This window comes from Prosopis cineraria, unplaced genomic scaffold (assembly GCF_029017545.1).
Source record: "Prosopis cineraria cultivar Desert tree isolate PC_DT_omini unplaced genomic scaffold, ASM2901754v1 PC9, whole genome shotgun sequence".
NCBI classification, from domain to species: Eukaryota; Viridiplantae; Streptophyta; class Magnoliopsida; order Fabales; family Fabaceae; genus Prosopis; species Prosopis cineraria.
The window spans coordinates 29080779-29102818 of NW_026555340.1; the positions used below are offsets into that span (position 1 = coordinate 29080779).

The window sequence follows — 22040 nt, forward strand, 5'->3', positions numbered from 1 at the left end:
ATTTAAAAATAAATTTTTTTTTTAAAATCTTTTTTATTTAGATATAAAAAATTAAAATTAAAAATATTTGAGTCTTATATATTATTTTTTTTACTTTTTTTCCCTTCACTTTTCTTCCTGTGGCCAAGTGAAAATATATATATATATATATATATCTACAACATTTCTCTTGCCCTCACTTTTCTCTCCCACTTTTTTATTTCCCTCACTTTTCCCTCCTGCGCATAAAGGAAGTGATTGGCGCAGAGGCATTTGCATGATACCACCTTTATATGGAAAAAGCCCTTTCCTAGAAATTTGTCTGTCATCGTAAATTTTCTTTTTAATTCCGTGCTAATTAAATACTCCCCATTCTATTTTCTTGTCATACATATAACATAACCGCCGTTGTTTCTCGTTTTTATAAGTTCATTTTATATATATATTTTTTCTCTCAGGTAAAGAAAAAATAGAGCCTTTTCTCTTGACGCTCTTTCGTTTTGCTTGTGCCCCTTCAACTCTCTCTCTCTCTCTCATCATATATTTTGTAACAATTGAAAGAAAACACTATTAAAATAAACACTGGTGACGTTTTATAATTCATGAAAGTCCATCTAAAACTTTAATTGAAATAACACTGAGATTTCTAGCATTTTCTGAATGTCAAAAAATTAAAATTTTAAATGCTATTAAAGTCTTTTTTTTAGTAGCGTTTATAATATTAGAAGCACCTAAATCTCCAATGCAAGAATCATAAATATATTAAAAAAATACGATAAGATTTCTATATTTAACTTTATATATTTAATAACTCAATATTGTATATATCACTCTAAAATGTTATATTGTATGCATTTAAAGATGGAATAACAATGGACAATAAATATAATAACGATAAAACTAGCTCGCAACTTTGTTCTCTCCTGTGCGTTAAACTATAAATAATCAAACTATATATAAATAAAATGGAAGTTTTTTTTTTGTCTGTCAAACAGAAAATGGAAATTAAGTACAAGAAATTAAATAATCAAACCCCATGCATTTACATCAGGCAAAAAGAAAGAGAAACGCCGAATAATAATAGTATGAGAACAACAACAACAACAACAATTGCAATAGTGGGGCGTGAAAGGGAAATGGAATAAAAGGCTGCATGAATCCATGATCCGCTTTGGAAGATGAATCAAGGAATCCGATCCATTAATCTTCTTATAAAGTCCCGAATTCAGACATACGTGTGCGATTGTCCCTTTAAGGAAAGGCCGGATTTTTTTCAAAGAAATTCTATTTTCCGTGAAATAATTTATTTAAACTTGTCAAATTAAATATAATAAAAATATACAGACTGTGAACGGTGAACCCATGTTTTGTACCGATCGAGTTTGAAGCGGATCACGTTTATTTTAATTTATAATTAATGTGATTTCTTAATTATTTTAATGTTTACTGATGTGGTCTTATTTACAAAACATATTCAATATATTTATCGGAATACATGAAAAATTTTAAAACTCATTAATTCTGTTTATAAATTTGATAATTTTTTAACTCTACCTTAATTAAGTATACATATTTTAATAATATATTTTTTCTTTCAACATTTAATGAAGGTTAAATAGATACATTTGTAATGAAAATTTAATGAGATGATTTATAAATAAAATAAAAATCTGTTTTCTCTATTCTATTTGTAGGAACAGAGGAGTATGTTATGAAAAAGAAGAAGAAGAATGAAATACGGAATATAAAACGTGATTGAATGAACAATTTGTGAACAGAGCGTGAAAACGTGTCATCGTATTTGGGTTTATAATTAATACTCTGGTGTGAGGGTTAATAAAAATATGATATTTAAATGATATTAAATATAAGTTAATTTTAATATTAATGATAATAGAAATAGACATTTTATTATAAGAATAAAATTAATTAAAATAATGTTACATTAAATTTTATTTAGATGATGTGAGGCACCGGAACTATTTAAAAATTTCTCATTTGACATGTGATGTCTTCAGCTGAATATTCCCTGCGTTTATTATTTTTCATCACCTAATTGAACTTCAAGTATATAAATGATTTCCTTTTTTGATAGCCTTTTAATTTAGTTCATTAAAGATAACTTTTCAGCCAACAAAGCCTGGTATAAAATGTATCGGAATCTCGTTCTTACCAATGTGAATATCTTGTTAATACTTTTGGCTTTGATTTTAACCAATCTCTCAAATCTAACTTACACTTTTTTTGTGGCCAAAACTTATTCACACCTTATTTATTAAAGAAAAACACTTCACCATAAAAACTAGAGGTGGGACTTGGAAGCCTTGTGTTTAATTATCCAGACTTTAGGTCACCTTTGGTTCGCATGGATTTGAGAATATGAAAAGGAGAGAGAGCGGAAAAAGTCATTTTCTGTGGTTTGGTTCGATGAATTTTAATTCTTGGAATCAAAATTTTCCCGATGAACTCGGAAATTCATTTCTAGAGCTGGACCCACCAGGGAAAATATTCGGGTTGCCTATTTTGTCCTTCACCAATATGAGACCTATCGACCTTCTTGCCCGCCATCATTGTCGGCCTTGCAAGATCAAATTTATATATTCATTTAATTTAAAAATATAAAATATTTTTAATTAAATTTTATTTTTTAATAAAATAACTACTTACTTTTAAATTAATTTTATCTTTTTATATTTATTTTTATTAAATATTTTATAATAAATATAAAATCACTATTAATAGAGACATTTTTAGAAAAAAACAATGATTACACTTCGAATGACTAAAAATATTTTACATTTTTAAACAATCAACTTCTTAAAAAATGCCTTCTATTTTTAAACAGATGGAGTATATTATCAACATAATATAAATATTTTAATCTATATATTTATATTTAATTTTACATATATATAGGAGTATATAATAAATATATATATATATATATATATTATTTTTTAAGTTTTACTCATTAATTTTACATGGTGTAAGAATAATGAATTATCATGTTTATGATAAATTTTTTAAAATTTTATTTTTCAACATAAACTACCATTAAATTAGAGAATATTTGATCTTCTTTGTAAGTATTGAATGATTTGAATGCATTACTAAGAGCTAAAACTCTATTCAATATAAAACCACTATTACTTACTTATTAAATTTTCTATTTAATTCTTTTAATTGACATGTTCTTCGTTCAATATATTTTAAAATTTTTATTGCAATGTTTTATAAAGTTTGTTGATAATAATTTTTATAATTTCTGTTATTAAGTATAAAATAAAAATAAAATCAAATGATATCAATATTTTAAGAGCAACTGTAATGTTATCTTGTTGAAAATAAATAAATTCAATGACAATTATATCTTTGAGTTATTTGCAACAGTTGGACCATGCTTGTGTAAAATATTACTATAAAATTGAAATGAGAATTTTATTCAATATATCAAAACTTCTATAATGTGTCAATTTAAGGAGTTAAAAATATATAATTTTTATATTTTATTAAAAAAAATATTGATTCCTCTATCTCCACCCTCGGGCCTTCACTTTGCATCGTGCATCACCATCTTTGGTGTATACCTGTGCCATTGTCCGCCGTGATCCATGGTCAAAGACATCACAAATATGACAAAGAAGAGCTCCACCGTGCTTAGCATTTCATCTTCTTCTCTTCCTCCACCTCTTGCGGCTGTTGTCCTTGTCTTCATCTCCCTATTCTCTCCCTTGCTGGCATACTTAGCCATAAAAGTTACCATTTAATTCATTATTATAATTTGAGTCAAATTTATTCTTGAGTTAGTCAAATTAACGAGTCAAATTTATCTGTCCAATATTAATGATAACATTGTTATGATTTAATTACTTCAAAAGTAATATTACCACAATAAAGAAATTATAACACTAGGTGCTCCTGTGAAATTATAATAATAGATCCATATATTTTAATTGTGTTTTGTTTGTAGTTCTTATAGTTTTATTTCATTATTTTCAATTCCTTTAATTTGATCCAAATATCTGTGTCCATATTTAATGATTGCATGTAACAATCATGAGTTGTCACGAACGGAGTTGATTATATTGTAACTCTCTTAACTCCTTTTTTGACATAGTAAAAATATGTTAACATGATAATAACATGGTTATGCGTGATTAAAAATAAGGAGAATCACATCCAAGGCTCACCTAAGGAACACATTCACAATGTAGACTCAAATGCTTCAGATACAATTATTTTTAAAAGTGAAAAAACTAAACTACTTTTAAGTAAACTCACACGGAATACTTTAAGTAAACAAACATATTTTTTATTTCAAAAAATTGAACTTTTCTTGTTATTTATGGATATTTTATTGTTGATTTTTATTGGTTAACTTGTGAATTTTCTTTTCCTCAAATGCAAATATAAACTCATATGAATTTTCATGAATATTATTATTATTATTAAAAATAATTATAATTTTCTTAATATTTTACGAACCTCTTGTTGTAATTTTATTTGGTTAACTTGTAAATGTTTTGAAGCACGAGTGTGAGCCAACACAAACTCTTGTAAATGAAAGAATTTTATATTGTAAATGATAAGACATTTTTTATTATTAATGATTTTTTTGTTGTTAATTTTATTTAGTCAACTTGTAAATTTTCTAAGTACAAGTGTAAACTCAAGTAGATTCTCGTGAATAAACAGACTTCTTATTATAAATAATTGAATTTTGGTTGTTAATTTTGTCCGGTCAACATGAGCACAAATATTCTCACTTATTAAGGGCAGTTCAGTCCTTTCACAGTTGAAAACAATTGCAATTGAGACCTTGAGACTCGTAGGTCAAAAAAAGCTTCCTTGTATATTTGTATTTAACAGAACGCGGGAGATGAAGGCAAACTTAAACACGCATGACAGTCAAGTTTATAGCACAAGTTTATAGTCTTTATGGGTATTTTTAAAATCATGGAGACTTGCAAACAGACTAACTTAAAAGAAGTGAAAACAATGAAAGAAAGCATGAGGAAATAAAAAACACAACTCAATCAAAGTATAAGTAGCTGCTGTTGTATTATTATTTTTCATTAATCACTTCTTCCATCCCCTCTCGTCAATGAGTTATAGTACCTATCTAAAAGTAATTTTAGAAAGTTTGTAAAAAATTTCAACACTCAGACTAATTTTAACTAATGTATTCAATCTAGAAAATAGTTAACAGCTACTCCCTCTATTAAAAAACATAAGACATTTTTTTAGGTTGGATGTTCAAAAATTTAAAATATTTTTATTCTTTTGATGTGTAATTATTTTTTTTTTTCAAAAGTGCTCCCATTGATAATAATTTTATATTTATTATAGGTGTTTAATAAGGATAAATATAAAAAGATGAAATTAATTTAAAAATAGGTAATTATTTTATTAAAAGGTAAAATTTAATTAAAAATACTTTAAATTTTTTAACAAAGAGAGTATCTTATAAGAAGATATGAAGGTATAAATGTTAACATTGATTGCAGCGTTTGCTTCTCTTTCTTTTAACAAACACATCTGAACGGAAAGAAACTCAAATGGAAAAAGAAAACATGAAAATGGTTCTCAAATAACTTCAAAAGAGAAGACTATTTTATATACACTTGTGCATACATACGTCACAGTCACAATGTCAGAAAGACGCAGTACTGGGATCCGAACGGAGACTCCATTTTATTCCCTCATTCTTCCAATCCTCACCATTTATTAATTTTATAATTAAAAAAATTATTTAATAAAATAATATGAATGGTGAGGAGCACTGAAAAAATGGGGAGAAATGAAGGGCAAAAAAAGGAGAGATTCCTCTCCAGATTCGAACCCGCAGCGCGCTGGCACACCGGATAGCAATTGTTTTTGGCCTGGTTTTCCTATTTTAAGGCCTTCTCTTGTGGCTGTAAAGTTGATTTTTGAGATAATTTTTCTTGTCGTGTGATTTTTGAGTTAATGAATGAATGAATTGCCGCTTTTCACTTAAAAAAAAAAGGGAGAGAGAGAAGACTTCTGTTTTGTGCATCTTTTACTGCAGTAGTATGCTTGTTTGTGAGGAACCTCATTCACGGTTTTCTTTCGTCTCGCGGTCAGTTCGAGACCCCTATATATATGGTTGGTCTTGCCAGATTCATGGTCACGAGAAAATCCTATCATTTCACGGTTATCTCCCTTTCTCTCGCTTTGCTCATTTTGTTGCCTCGGCAATCCTTCCTGCCTCCTTCGCCCTAGTGGGTTCTGAATCTTGTCTGCGATAGACTTCTCTTCTCTTGTAGCTCATTTTAATGTAACTTCAATCTCTCTTCATCTCTACTTGACTGCTCCAATCCCTTCATTTCCTTCCTTCTCTTGCCGAATAATGTAACTTACCTTTATTTGATTAATGCCCGGTTCAGCAAAAGTCTTCTGAATCATTCCTGTCATAGTTTTTAAGTCATGGAATCTCGTTAATCTTTCTATTTCTTCATATGGGTCGGGCTTCGTCTTATTTCATCCGCTAATGCCCATTCTTCTGAAGGTGATGTAGTCAAATCAAATGCAGGTTGCTACTATGCCTCCTCGTTAATTCGGTTTGCTTTCCTTCCGAAGCGCTGGCTTTAGAGATTGAATTCGATTAGCGTCGGTTTTCGTGAGTGAAGTGTACCATGTAACTGGACTACTGCTTCTTTGCTACTACAGGCTTACATTTGTTCTACCTTGGTGATTAATGGAAGGCCTGTCTGGTTTTCTTGAGAACGAGGAGACTATGGGTCCAGGCTGTGTCATGTTTCGGGGGTAGTCTTCATTCTAGCTATTGGAGAGCATCTATGCATCTCGTTAACTTAATTAGTTTTCTGGATATGCAATCCAAGTAGTGTTTGATTCTTTGTCTAACTTATTCTTTGGTCCTTGATAACATTATATCAAAATATTCTTCTCATTAGTTCTCCAACATGTAAATTCTTCATTTGGATTCTTTTATTCATTTTCCCCTTCAAGGACCTGATGGACTAGATCAATTAACAAGTGAACACGCCTTTTTTCCAATTTTCCGATTCAAACCTTAGGATGATCAATCGGACTCACGTCTCCCTGCCTTTAGTTTTCTAAGCATTTTTATCTATGCAACTTTAATCACTATTTTGCCTCTGAAGTCCACGCACTTATTTCAAACCAAAACTTAAGGATTTGTATTTATACTTGTTATACCCCACCATATGGAAGAAACATTTGTTCCCTTCGAAGGGATCAAGAATGACCTCAAAGGAAGAATTGTATGCTACAAAGAAGATTGGACAAGTGGTTTCCTAGCGGGTATAAGGTTTGTGATTTTCTTATTCTGCATAATTGTAATTTCCAAGTAGATGATAATATGGTTTTGTATGTTCTGATATTTTCTAAAGATACAAATTCATATTTGCTCATGAATCACCAAGGGACTTTTTTTTTAATAAGTTCCTAATTCATATACTGTGTCAATCAGGATTCTTGCCCCAACCACATACATATTTTTTGCTTCAGCAATTCCAGTTATTTCTTTTGGAGAGCAACTGGATAGAAATACAGGTAAAAGGTCAATCTTCAGAGTGACAATGGTCTGTTGGTATTTTGATGGCCATTCTCTAAAAAGCTTTATTGAATTATATTCTGCAGATGGAACTCTGACTGCAGTGCAGACTCTTGCATCAACAGCACTCTGTGGTGTTATCCATTCAATCCTTGGAGGGCAACCTCTCCTCATTCTCGGTGTAGCTGAGCCAACAGTTCTGATGTATACATTTATGTATAACTTTGCTAAGGATAGAGAGGATTTGGGTCACAAACTCTTCCTTCCTTGGACTGGATGGTATTTTTGAACTCTTCGGTGGTTATTTGATGGTTTTTATGTGTAATTGGAATGAGATTAATATGGAACTGGTGTAACTCTCTTCAATTTGTTGATTTCAGGGTGTGTGTTTGGACAGCCTTGTTGCTCTTTTTGTTGGCTATTCTTGGTGCATGCTCCATAATCAACAGATTCACACGCATTGCTGGGGAATTATTTGGTCTGCTTATTGCTATGCTCTTTATGCAGCAGGCTATAAGGGTAAAAATGCTGGCGCTCATCCATATCAAGTGGTAGATTCTTAGTGGAACAACGGTTGCTAAAATTCTTGTTGTGAACATTATCCAAAAACTATTTTTATTGAGTAGTCTGAGTTTGATAATTTGATTCACAAACAGCAACCTGTATCCACAAGCAGTTGACATCGTTTTTGTTGGAACCCAGTTTCTAATTTTTTATTAAAAAAAAAAAAACACCCATCATGGCAGAGTTTCTAATTTTTATAATCTCCATCTTAAAGGGACTTGTGGAAGAGTTTGGTGTACCCAAGAATCAGAGAGAAAGCACCAGTTTGATTGCACTCCAACCATCTTGGCTGTTTGGCAATGGAATGTTTGCTTTGGTTTTGTCATTTGGCCTTCTTCTGACAGCACTGCAAAGTCGCAAAGCCAGATCCTGGCGCTATGGGACAGGTATTGGTTATACTTATACTTATTTAACAAGTTTGGAAGGAACTTATTATACTTAACATGATAGGCCACAAGTTTGACTTGACTTAAAATTAACCACATCCATGTTCTGTGGTCTGCTTCCTCTATGCATTCTGTTAATTTGTTTCTGCAGCATAGTGATTAATTATTTTTAATTTTCCCATCCTATTAAATGTGGTCAAATAGGTTGGCTTAGGGGATTTATAGCTGATTATGGAGTCCCACTATTGGTGTTAGTTTGGACTGCTGTATCTTACATACCAGTTAATGAGGTCCCAAGAGGGGTCCCAAGGCGACTCTTCAGTCCAAATCCATGGTCTCCTGGTGCATACTCAAATTGGACAGTTATCAAGGTGATTCTGAAATTTAAAGCGTACATATCTCTTGTTGAGTGCAATGAATGCTTTAACTGTATGGAAAACCACATTCTAGCTTTTCCTCTCAAAAGTGTGGCTGGGTGCTCATGTTTGTTATGTTGTGCAGGAAATGTTGGATGTTCCTGCTGTGTATATTATTGGAGCATTTATACCAGCAACTATGATTGCTGTACTTTACTACTTTGATCACAGTGTTGCATCACAACTTGCACAGCAGAAGGAGTTCAATCTAAGAAAACCTTCTTCCTATCATTACGACCTTCTTCTTTTGGGCTTTTTGGTTAGTCATTTAATTGAGATAATGAATTTTATTGCTATTCCAGCTAACAGCTAACAATATCCTCTATGGTACATATAACAAATTAATGATTTTTTGGTAAACTCTTCCAATTTCTCGCCAGACTTTGTTGTGTGGGCTTATTGGAATCCCTCCTTCCAATGGGGTCATTCCACAATCTCCAATGCATACAAAAAGCTTAGCTACTCTGAAACATCAGGTATTATCAACTTTACTAACCTTTGAATGCAAATATTTTATCAGATTAAAAAAAGATAAACTGTCTTTTATTTTTGTTCAAGCATGTAATTCAAATCAGTTTTTGTTATTGAATGATTATCCCTGTCTTGCATATTATTCTTATTTTGCCTTTTCTTGGATTATGCATGCCGTTAGTATAAAGTCGCATTCAATATTGTCACTCATCCCACCTGTTTCCGTCTCCTTCATTCTAAAACAACAGATCATCTTATTCACATGTCATTGCTTCACTTGCTACATTGTAAAGTCTGTATCATCCATTTTGTTATTCTTTGCTTATGGCTGGGATATATATTTATATATATATGATAAATATATCCCATATGATTTTATTTTGTTTTTTTTTTTTTTGGTTGGAAATAGCTCTTGAGGAGAAAGCTTATATCAACTGCACAACAAAGTATGCGGAAAAATATGAACCTAGGCCAGTTGTACCAGAATATGCAAGAAGCATACGATGAAATGCACACTCCACTGGTCCATCAAATGCCACCTGCTCTGGTAAATGTAGTCATATAGATTCATGTGGATTTTAAAACTTTGATATTCTATCCTAACCATTGTTTTTCTTTCCAAGCAGAGGTTGAAAGGGCTGAAGGAGTCCACCATCCAACTCGCTTCCATTCAAGGATACGTGGATGCCCCTGTTGATGAGATAGTGTTTGATGTGGACAAGGATGTTGATGATCTTTTGCCTGTTGAAGTTAAAGAACAGCGCCTCAGCAATCTGCTACAGGCATTGATGGTTGGTGGTTGTGTTGCTGCTATGCCTGTTTTGAAGAAGATACCAACTTCAGTCCTGTGGGGCTACTTTGCTTTCATGGCTATAGAGAGTCTGCCAGGAAATCAGTTCTGGGAGAGAATATTGTTTCTGTTAACCGCTCCAAATCGAAGATACATGTACATAATTGCAATTTTTTCATTGCTACTCCCTAAACTTTCTGTGACTTGTGAACTAAGTGGCGTCATAAAATTTCCTTCCCGCATCAACCTCCTAGTTTTGGTGCATAAAGAACATGCATCTTTATCTCTTGTTTCTCAATCAATATGTGTGGGTGATAGCTAATGGGGATAGTGCATGTGTGCATAATTGATTATAGATGCATGCAAATACACACATACCCGTGAATTATTTATATGTATGCATGCACTTAACATGATCAATTCTGACTAAAGAATGCGAAGGTGATAGTGACTCTTATCTTCCCCTTGTTTTACTAGGGTGCTGGAGAAAATGCATGCAACTTCTATTGAGACTGTGCCCTTCAAAACAGTTGCCATGTTTACTCTGTTACAAACAGCTTACTTGCTTGCATGCTTTGGTGTAACTTGGATACCAATTGCTGGGGTCCTTTTCCCGCTGTTAATCATGCTTCTTGTCCCAGCACGCCAATATATCCTTCCTAAGTTTCTTAAAGGAGTACATCTTCAAGAGTTGGATGCTGCAGCCTACGAGGAAGCGCCTGCTGTTGCTTTCAACATGGCATTTGAAGTAAGTAGATCGTGTCATTTATTCCATCTATAATTTCACTGACCATTATAGAATGACATTATTTTTTGGCCCGAGACCATTATAGAATGACATCAGACAACCTAGTATTATATCATGTGTCTGTCAAAGCTTTTTGGTTGTTTTGATATCTGACAGGATCCAAGTAGTCAAACTCCGGCAACAACTGTCAACGTTAGTGGTGGGGAAATTCTTGATGAGATTATTACTAGGAGCCGTGGGGAGATTCGTGGCATCCACAGCCCGAAAACAACTAGTTCAACACCAACTTCATTTGGTGATATAAGACCTGCTAATAGTCCACAGCTAGTGCGAAGGATGCACAGCCCTCGAGTTACTGAATTGAGAGGGGAAAGCAGCCTAGGATCACCCAAAAAAGAGATCATGTCAAAGCAAACTCCTAGTCCAGGGTCTTCAATTCCTTGACAAGATATTAATGCTTCGTCTTCAAGCTGAAATGGTATCTTTAAGACTGTAGAGAATAGTTGTAAGTGGTGCTCTAGAGGTCTTGTGCTTTATACATGTAATGAAAGGCAATCTTCTACATTTCTATTTCTTCTCTTCTAAAGTTTTACCGTAGTTTGTTGTTTGACTGCATTGTTCCTTGTTAATGTAGATGGGCAGGGATGTTTTATGTTGATGGAAACAATATTTGAGCTATCTGCGTTGGTTAAATTTTATGCAGTTTACATTTGAAGAAGGGGATATAGAAAGAGAGGGTTGATATGCTTTGATATCACTGTTCTCTGGCGAAATGAAGTCGCCTATGGATGGTTAGTGCCAAATTTACTTTTCGAAGAATCATTAAGTTAAATATGCGAAGGACCTTAACAGAGCTTCAAGTGGTTCACTTTTTCCTTTTTACTCACAATTATTTTCGTGGAAAACATAGATGATGATGGTATCTGTTGTATAAATTCCATCATGTATCCCCCTCTTCTTTGACTTTTTACTTTTAAAAAGGAAGATGGTGTAGTTTTGAAATGACTTGTCAGCACACACCTTGAATTGTTTGTACATATATGTTACAACGGATTTATCTTGAGTGGTCATCACCCCAATCTGGATCATTCATTGTTAATTTGAATGGTTCAAATTTAAAAAATTAATTTAATATGTTTTAAAATAAAAATTTATAAAAATTATAAAAAATTAATAAACTTTTTCATGACTAATTTAGTCTATATTTAATTTGGAGGTTTTATTTAATATTAAAATTTTTATATTTTTTATATATTGACTACCTAAATGTATTTTGTACTGTTTAAATTTAAAATTTTTGACTTGTAATTTTTTTAAAAAATATTTTTTAACAAGTCATAGTTAAAAGATTGTATATTTTATTTTTTAATATTATATTTATCAAAATAAAAAATAAAAAATTTAAATTTGACCTCCCAGATAAAAATTTAATATTGAATCTGAATTGTCAAAGTATATATAAATAGTCAATTTTAAAAAATTATAATATTAAATTAGACTATTTAAATTAGACCAGTATTATCCAGATAATGAACATATTTACAAAAAATTATAAATTTTTATTTTAATAAATATAAAATTACAATTAAAATGAAAAAAAAAAATCTGAATGGCCCAGATTCTGGTTGACTGATGAGCAGCTCGGTGCTCAGCAACGCAGACGAACCCATGTTAAAACTGCTTCGGGGTATTGATCTCAAGTAGGTGGCAAAGGAGGTGTTCAAACTTCAAAGCCATTGTAACACCTGCTTTTCATTATGCTTTTGCTTTAGCTGTACAGGATGAGGGACGTAAAGATCTGGACGAACCAAAAGTAATTTGGAAAATTATACACAGGTTTCATATAAAAAAAAAAGCCTCATAAAATTCAAAAAAATATTTTAAAATTTCAAATCCTGTATATTTATAATTTAATCAAGGGCGACTACAGCTTGGCACAACTTTTTGTAAATTTTATAAGACCTCTTAATCATAATTTTTTTTTTTATAGGATCCAGATATAATTTTTTCAAAGTATAACTCCATGAGTTTGAAAGCGAAGTAATCCTCCTGTCCAGTAATATACTCTCAAGGTGAGCTCTCTTGTACAAGGTCGATCAGAGCGGGGAAGACAGACTTGCATCTCCTACTTTTCAATGACAACAAAATTTCGTACGGGATTTTTTAAGTGTCTGCTCTTATCTGTTATTATGAATTAAAATATAATAAATATCTTAATCAGTCAATATCACATGATTGAGGATCGTAAAAAAGAAATATTCTGGATATTTTCATATTGGAAAACTTGGTAGAAGACATCACGAATTTTAGGTAAATCTTATTCTTCGAGTGATGACTTAGTCGGCACGCCTTGCCAAAGTGGCAAGAAGTGACATCAGTATATTTGTCATCAGGCTTAAACTCTGCACTTAACTCTTGAAAATGTACAAACAAGCATGATGAATGGTGTCTGACAGACAGAGCATGATGTTTTTGTTGGCGCCATATTTTGAGCATTATGGAAACTGGCACAGATTGCGTAGGAGTGTGGGTTGAAGAGAGGACCCATATAAGATAGAGGGATAAGAAACACAAGCTAGTGGAATGCACACTCACTTCCCACTGTCTCCATCTCCATAATATGGTCTATCAAATTCTAGTGATGTCATTCTCTCCTCTACCCGCAGATACGACACCATCTTGTGTCTTCAATTTGTTATCTCATTCAGAGCATTCATGCACTGCTATGGTAACTCACTAACTCTTATCTTCTTTTTTTGGGGTCAAATATCTTTGATTTCTCTAATCTTCCCATGATTTTAATTTTGGATCAAGTTTTCTTCCACGTTTACCCGGTGGGACCAGCGATTCGTTCGATTATCGAGAAGCAAAAGAATATTAAAAGGTACAACCCTGTTCAGCGTGTGTTCGTAAAAAGTAAAAACCCAACTTTGTAAAGTTTTTTTTTTTTTTTTTTCTGTTTTCTTTTTGAAAGTAAAGCTTTGTAAAGTTATTTGCCTATGCGGGTAGGTTTCTATGTGTGGAGCGGCTTATTACATTTTTTTGGTTGAATATATTTCGTATTAATATTGATTTTTAATATCGACTGTATCAAGTATCAACTTTCACTTCTGAGTTCTGGCCAAAAGTATCAACTCTCACTTTATTATTGTCTTAAATTTTTTTTAAAGTCTTTTCCAAACAAATAAAAATTTGTTTGACGAAATCAATTAGGAATCTAATATTTCCGATACAGGTCAAAAACGGCAGTAAATAAAAACTTTTAAGTTTGATAAACTTTCTTGTATTATTTGTCGTTTAAATATTATGTTGTCAAACAAATGTATGTTTTTAGTAATAAAATAATCAATCTTCTTAAGAAAATTTTATATTTATCATAATTTAATTATTAGACGTAGTAAACGTTTAAAAGTTACTAGCACACAATTTTTATTTTCAATTTGGATTTCTAAAATACATTTTTTAATACCGAAGGAAAAACATTTTGTTTCGTATCCCAAAAATTCCAATAAACTATTATGTTTTTAAACGGGCGCAGATATTTAATTCAGGTATACGTTAATTAATAAAAAAGAAAAAAATTAAATTTTATTTAACGGAATTTTAACTAGGTCATTAATAGTACCATGATTTTTCAATTTTACCCCTTCATTTTCCCACAACTGATCCCAATTCATGGATGGCTACCAGCCAGCCACCTTAATCTTAAATTAGAGACATAAATAAATTTCTTTAAACATGCCATATATTTATTGAGGTCATTAAAGTATACTTAATGAGCTAATTCATACATAGGCATATTACCAGAACTATATAAAGTTGCACCCAAGTTTTAAAAGAGGTTGACTTTAGCTTCTATTTTGCATAAATATATTGATAAAACTATTGAATCTAAATGATGAAGATTTACAAATTTTAAATCTTCCACTAAGTTCATCATAAAATTTGGAATGATCATATTCATAATCATACATACACATCGAGAGAAAATTAAACAAGAATTGTCTGAATTTTTTTGAACACATATTTTCTTGAAAAGTTAAATTACAATAACTTATATAAGGGTTTTATTTAAATTATAGTTCTTTCTTCTATTTTCAAACTTTATAATTTTTTTAAAAAATAAAGAATAAATTATACATACTGATTTTACATGTCTCCCCTTTTCTTAAGATGACATTTGTTTGTATGTATAGGGACCATATGTATACTGTCATCAAACAAAATGCCAAACGCAGGGGGGAAAAAACGTTTGTAACTTTAAAAGTGATCATAAGTAGGTTTAATATATTAACAAAATTTAAGAAATATCTGTCTGGGTTTTAAAAATAAAAAAGTCAACTATATAATTTCATCAAAGTTCAATAAATTAATAACGTCTATTATAATTCACTCGTGTGTGTGCGTATATGGTGTCGAATGATAAATGGGAACCCGTTATTCCTGTGTCTGTATCTAAATTTGCTCCCACAATAACAAGGAGCATAAAACAGTGAGGCAAAGTTTCAGACAAACAACATTAAACGGACAGCATCGAGTTAGAATGCAGGGTGCGTACGTTACATATCAATAATAGTTTGATTGACCCGAGACATCATCTCCACTAAATCCAGCTCCTCCTTCTGATCTTCTTCAAACTTCTCACGACCCATATCGTCGTCGTCGTCTAGCACACATTCAATGTTGCTGCACCCACCTTCTCCGAGAAAGCTCTCGTCAAAGCAAAACTCTTCGGCCTCCTTAAACCCGCAATTCGCCACCAATCGATCCTCATTGGAAGCAGTACGTATTAACTGAGAGTGAGATGCTTCATCAGGTTCTCTTATGGTTGCAGCAGTGTTAGTAGCAGCAGAAGATGATGATGATGATGATCCTTTGCGATAGTCTAATGGTGGGTTTTGGTCTAAGTTCAAGCTTTTGATATATTCTTGCAGAAGAGAGGTTCTTGGGTTCTTTGAGCGACATTTTCTCTTTGAGAATTGTCTTCTCTTTGTCGCGTTCCAATGGTTCTTTATGGAGTTTTCTGTTCTTCCTGGCAATCTCTTGGCTATCTCTGCCCATTTGTTTCCAATCTCTCCATGCGCTTCTATCAGTATTTTGTCTTCTTCTTCTGTCCATGTCTCCTTCTGCAAGTCATACAATAAATTCAGCATATACAAAACAGATATATAATACATTAACTGTGAATGAACGTATCAAAAGTTACATTAAAGAGAGAAATCAGGTTATGAATTATGATCAGTTCCATACAGTATAGAAAGAGAACTCTGACCAAAAAGGTATGGAAAGAAAAGAATATGTGTTTGCTCACGTACTTCTTCATGGGTTGACATTTCTGTAAGTGATTTGATTTAATTTTCTTATAATAGGAATCTGAGTAAGGAAAAATGTATGGTAATGTGGCAAAATAAAACCTTTATGTCAGGTCTTAGATGATTATGCCATCTCTCTCTGCACTGTTTGCCTATTCTTCCTGGCAACATCTGAGCAATATGAGACCACTTTCTCACTCCATATTGTTCTACCAATTGAATCAACAACCTGTTTTCACCCCAATATACATGCAGAATCAAAAATTGGACAAAGAATATACATTATATAATAATGCAACACAAAATTAACTAACTAAAAGAGCGGCTGGCTTGCTTGGTTCAACATTGACAGATAATGATCATTGAAAATTAAACTCACTGTATGTACCTATCTTCTTCTATGGTCCATTGGCCCTTTACAGAGTTGGATTTCTTGCGAAGCCTGTTACTCATCCTTCTAGTACTGGTTAGAGACGATGATACCCTATTACTTTTCTTATTGATGAAGCCAACTTTTCTGTAATAATTCATGGAAGGGTATATGCATGAGAGTTCATCTGGCACAACAAAATTCACAGGCTTTGTAATTTCCTGAGAATTGAAAGAAGGCACATAGGTTTGGTTCTTATTGACTTGATGACTTCTCTGAGGGACGTTCAAGCTACAATTAGCTCCATATTGCGTATTATCCAAAATCAGAGCTTGCCCCTTATTGATCTCAACAAAAGGCTTGCACTCGTAAACATCAAAATTGTCAAAAGAATCAAAACTCCAAGTATGAATCCCAAAAGCTGGGTTGGATGAAGAAGACCCATTAAGGTGAACCTGGTTATGATGATGATCAACATGGTAATTAAAATCTTGCAAGAAACCCTGTGATGATGAATTAGGAACCCCAAAAGGAGATTCATCATCTAATTTCATATTAGGCTTCAGGTAGGTTTCTTGAAGATGCATTGGCTGTGAGGTGTAAGAGTGATCTCTGAGATTTGTGTGAAGATCCATGACAGAAAGAGTAACAGAAATATTGAGGCTAAGAGCCAGCTTCAACGTTTCAAGCCATCTTCCTTAATAGGAGAGGATGAGAATGCATTAATTGCATGGCAATTAATTCATTTGGATGCATCCAATGGCCTAAATTGCTTCATATTTTGAAACAATGGAGCAAAAAAAGGTGCCCTCATCCAGCACTGTATCATTATTGATATTATTTACCTTTTAATTTGATGACTACGTTGGTAAGTGTCATTAAGATGAATAAAGTACAAGTATAATACCTTTCCCGTTATGTTTTCACCATTATTGTAGTCAAACATTCGTTTACATGAGTAAATTCTATACAGTACGTGCGGCTTCATAGATAAGTTGGTGAAGCTACTGGGTTTAACTATCAATCTTGGTCAGAGTTTGAACAAGTGTAGCTATGAATTTTGTTCCATAAGCTTTGTAAACTGGTGATGGGAAAACTAATCAATGTAGGTAATGTGACTCTTCGTGTAAGATTGATTAAGCTCGGAGGGGTGCTTTTGGTGAAGCTGCAGAGGGAGATAGAACAAGCCACATTTTTTAGGCATAAAAGTTAACTGAAAAGCTTGAGTGAAATAAACTGACGAGAGTTAACAATTTTCAATCGGTTTCATTAAAAGTTGTAATAAAGACAATTTTAAAGGTTTTTTTGGGTGACAAAGTGTTTAAATCAAGAGTCCCTAATGTGAACTAAAGAAGTCAGATTATTTTTTAAGTATCTCATATATATCTAGCTTGTTCAATAAAATAAATAAATAACCCGTGTCTCATTATTCTATTAATAAGAAAAAATGTATATCTTTTATAACTTGTTTGACATTTTAAAGAAAACTCAAGAGTTAAAATTCCAAATGCCTCATATTCATGTAGAAGAATGTGCTTTTAAAATCAGTATAGAAAAGAATAGGACGATTTGAGAATATTATGTAGAAAAAAGAAAGAAAGAAAAAGAAAGAAAGAACTCAAATGAATAGCTCAACCTATGCATACAAAGTCATGGGATGAAGCAGACCTGGAAGAAGCGAATCAGGTATAAATTAATGGATTATGTGAATGAAATAAAAGTAGAATTTTAATTCTAGGCCTCTTATCTTCAAATCTGTTTATACAATGAAGTTTATCATATTAATAATAGTAATATGAAAACACACACATATATGTTCTAAATAGGTCTTTTATTTTTAATCAGATTTAAAATTTATCATATTGTTATTATATCACGAAATTGTATTGAAGTATTCTTTTTTTTTTTTTGCACAAAATATTGAAGTATTCTTGTTGGTGATAAAATTGTGTGCAAGTTACACGTGGTTTTAAATCATCCTATTATTGTGATAAAATAGTCATCCTCGTTGCATTGAAATTGTAAATTATAGTACACTACCTATGTAACTTAAGCAAGAAAAATCATTATAAATACAAGCAACAAATGCCCGTGGACTGAAATGTTTAACCAGATACATCGGTAAATAAGTAAATATTTTTCGAAGCTTTTGATCTGTTCAATCAGCATTAATTGTTACCCTGTCAAGAATGGGTTGGCACTTGCAATTGGCACATACATACATACATACCATACATACATACATATATGGAACTGCGTTCCCATGTCACTACCCACTCTCACTTATAATATCACGATGCATTGATAACGATTCTTTTCTTTTCTTTTTTGATATAAATGAGAGAAGATATACCCCTAAAAGCAAAAAAAAAATTACATAATAAACTGGGGAATATTGATCCCATGGCATCGTTTTCAATCAACGACCTCACAAAATGAAAATAAATTCCTATTACTTAAACTGAAATTTTTCCAATCTATAAGCAACTCTATTACACTCCCTTTGAGCAAAATGAACGTGAACATCCCCAATTCTTCTTGATCATCTCATTGATCCTCATCCAAACTGAAGAGAGTACCAATCTGTTCCTGTTGCTAGTATCGAAACTTTCAACCAGTTGCTTACAGTCTGATTCAAAGATAACATGTCATAAGGGAGAACAAGTAGGAACTGAGAGAACCCTGCTAACCAAGCACCATCAGAATCCCGAAATATACCACTGCATGCATCAAGGTCTTGCATATCAGTTTCAGCACCATCAACGTTACACTTAATCCTGCAACTAGACAAATCGTAACAGCTTCCATGAACATTAGAAAGTAACCGCAACTAGACAAACACAAATCCTGAAAACGATAGGTGAGTTCATGCACTTTCCCTGAAAAGCCTTTTCGGGACCCACATTTAGACATCCTCTTCGGGGAAACCCACGCAATATTCACTTCCGATCGAGACTGTCAGAAAGAAAGTTCACAGTTCTAGTTCGTATGGTAAACTCATCTTGTTTAGGTTCTGGACTTCTACGGCATTGGCTTTGAACACAGGAAATAGCCTTTGTTTCTCAGCAATACTTCGAGAAACTCCGTAGTGCCTCATCCGGCTCTCGTACAAATTAAATCCCACAAGCTTTCCTCCGATCACAGATCCTTCTCGTCGAATTCAAAGTCCTCGAATACTCTGAGAACCCAAGTCAAAAATAGGGCAATGAGTACGATGAGAGCTTAACGAAAACTGGAATTTTCATAGAAGTCAAACATCTACAACAAGGGGAGGAACAAAAACACCAATCAAATCAGGTCACCATCCCTACACCTTCGATACCCCAAATGCCAAAACCCAGTGACTCGCTAATGACGTTAATAATTTAAAGCTACTAGAGAAACACCAATCAAATCAAATGTAGTGTATCTAGTCTGTGCCTGCTTTGCTTCGGGGACATAATGCGATCATTGAGTATAAAACCTCCGGAAGAAACAAATGACAGAGAAGAGAAGAGTAGCAGGAAATTGAAGAGGTATTCAAACAGTTTAAAATTAAACTATTTGTCACGAACAAAAGCAGGATCGCGTGCCAGCAGATGAAGAAGCAGTAGCCAGTGCACCAACCATATTTTGGGCCTTTCCGTCATCTTTAATCGGGTGTTTCATGGTCATCCCTACAAGCAGCTGATGGCCGGTTCCCTCAGCAGCCCTCTGGTGTAAAATCGGGGCAGAACCAGAAGCTTCGGCGACGACGCCTCCCGAGAAGCTGCTCCCAAAATTCTCTTTGAAACCAACCTCAGCATTCTTGTAGATTCCCGATCGTCTTCCTCTCCAAGTAAGTATGCAAAGCAGGGTTTCTCAGGTCTTCTAAAATCTATTCATCATGCAACGTGTATTGAACGTGAGTACTCAAAAATCAAAACTAAACAAAAATCGAAAATATGAATATAAAAATGTGAAAGATAGACATGGACTGCAAACAAAGTTTTCCGTCATTAATTAAAGAGCAAATATGAATTCGTACCTTCGAAGGTTTGGCCGCTGACTCTGAACAGAATACTGTTATTGCCGAAAAAGTAGATTGAGATGACAACGCCGGTGCCACCAAAAACTTGCCCACGTCAAGTTGCCTCATAATAACAGTCGGTCAGTCACCCCTACATTGTCAGCGATGTCATCACCCATTCCCGTCAATGTCTGAGTCACAAGCCACATGGCCCAACACGACGTCACATGAACCGGTCACAGTCCGAATCATACACATGGACAGACACGTCATCTCACAATCCCAACACCGTCTGAGTCGAGAACCACATGGACGTTCACGTCATCCCCAGTGACCATCACCATCCGAGTCAGTAGCTGCAAGGGACGACACGTCATCCCAAAGTCCCATCACCATCCGAGTCAGCAACCCCATAGCTAGACACGTCACCTAGAAGTCTCATCACCATATGAGTCATCAGCTACATGGCCATCCACGTGACCTACCAAACCCTATCACCGTTTGAGTCATTCACCACATGGCATGAAATGAGGCCTAACAAGTTGTTCTTAAAACACATCATTGTCTGACTCGTCTGCCATGTGGCATGTAATGTGAGACTGAACTCCTTGTCATGGTCTGAGTCATCCTCCACTTATAGGTCACGTAAGTCACAGCCCACAGTCTTAGTCACGTTAGAGTCAACTGCCACGTGTTAGGACACGGCATGCCTCAAGTCCATATCACTGTTGAGCCATCCATCACGTGGCATGGCACATCATGATCTAACCACATCACTGTCTAACTCATCTACCACTTATAGGCCATATCAACCAACTCAGTCCCACATGGTGAGAAGCATCGTCACCCAACCTTGTCACTATGTTGAGTCATTCGCCACATGGCTTGCCATGTCATGCTACACATCATCCCTAGTCCCTGCTACCATCCTAGTCAAACACCACATGGCAGCCACATCATTCCGCCCACATTTGAGTCAATTGCCACATGGCAGGACATGTCATCCCCAAGTCTGTCGCCGTCCAAGTCATTGGCTGCATGGCGACCACATCATCATATGGTTCTTCACCCTCTGAGTCAGCCAGCATATGATATGCCACATCATCCCCAGCACCCCGTCAATGGCCACATGGCATTCCTTAGGCAGCAATGTCATCAACTGAATTCATTTTGATTGGGTTATGCTAGCATTCCTAAATGGGCCTAAGGTTCGCCCAATCGTAAGGTCCATGTAACGGGGAACCGTTGCTTGGTTTGTGAAGGCCACTAAGTACTAATGGACCTCTGGAGTTCAACCATATAATTTTTAATTTATTTCAATTAATAATTTTATTTTGGCCTCTTCATTTTATTTTTAATTTAGTTAAATTAATAAATTTTTTAAAATAGTAATACTTTTTCCTCGTGAGAAAAAATAGTCATATTTACGGAGCATAATTAAAAAAATTAAAATTATGA

The 22040-nt window shown here is 33.6% G+C and overlaps 2 protein-coding genes and 1 long non-coding RNA gene across 4 annotated transcripts; 2 read left to right on the forward strand and 1 right to left on the reverse strand.

The window, feature by feature from the left end:
- The first annotated feature begins 6039 nt into the window (after positions 1–6039).
- On the forward strand, positions 6040–11590 carry LOC129320291 (probable boron transporter 2). 2 transcript variants are annotated; one of them, XM_054965667.1, is made up of 12 exons: positions 6044–7291; positions 7454–7536; positions 7624–7816; positions 7918–8056; positions 8316–8487; positions 8692–8858; positions 8989–9162; positions 9284–9379; positions 9784–9921; positions 10001–10320; positions 10642–10912; positions 11069–11590. In XM_054965667.1, exons 1-12 carry the CDS (start codon positions 7188–7190, stop codon positions 11354–11356), a joined length of 2145 nt encoding a protein of 714 aa, XP_054821642.1. In that variant the 5' UTR covers positions 6044–7187; the 3' UTR covers positions 11357–11590. The 2 variants fall into 2 exon arrangements, with proteins under 2 accessions (XP_054821641.1, XP_054821642.1); XM_054965666.1 differs by having other exon boundaries at positions 6040–7291; positions 7454–7816.
- A 943-nt stretch (positions 11591–12533) lies between these two features.
- On the forward strand, positions 12534–14006 carry LOC129319342 (uncharacterized). Its single transcript, XR_008595482.1, has 2 exons — positions 12534–13640; positions 13727–14006. It is a non-coding gene; the product is annotated as an uncharacterized LOC129319342 (long non-coding RNA).
- Positions 14007–15471: 1465 nt separating this feature from the next.
- On the reverse strand, positions 15472–17229 carry LOC129319737 (transcription factor MYB98-like). The gene is made up of 3 exons (XM_054964813.1): positions 16613–17229; positions 16327–16453; positions 15472–16038 (listed from the first exon to the last, which is right to left on the reverse strand). Exons 1-3 carry the CDS (start codon positions 17227–17229, stop codon positions 15472–15474), a joined length of 1311 nt encoding a protein of 436 aa, XP_054820788.1.
- Between the last annotated feature and the right edge of the window lie 4811 nt (positions 17230–22040).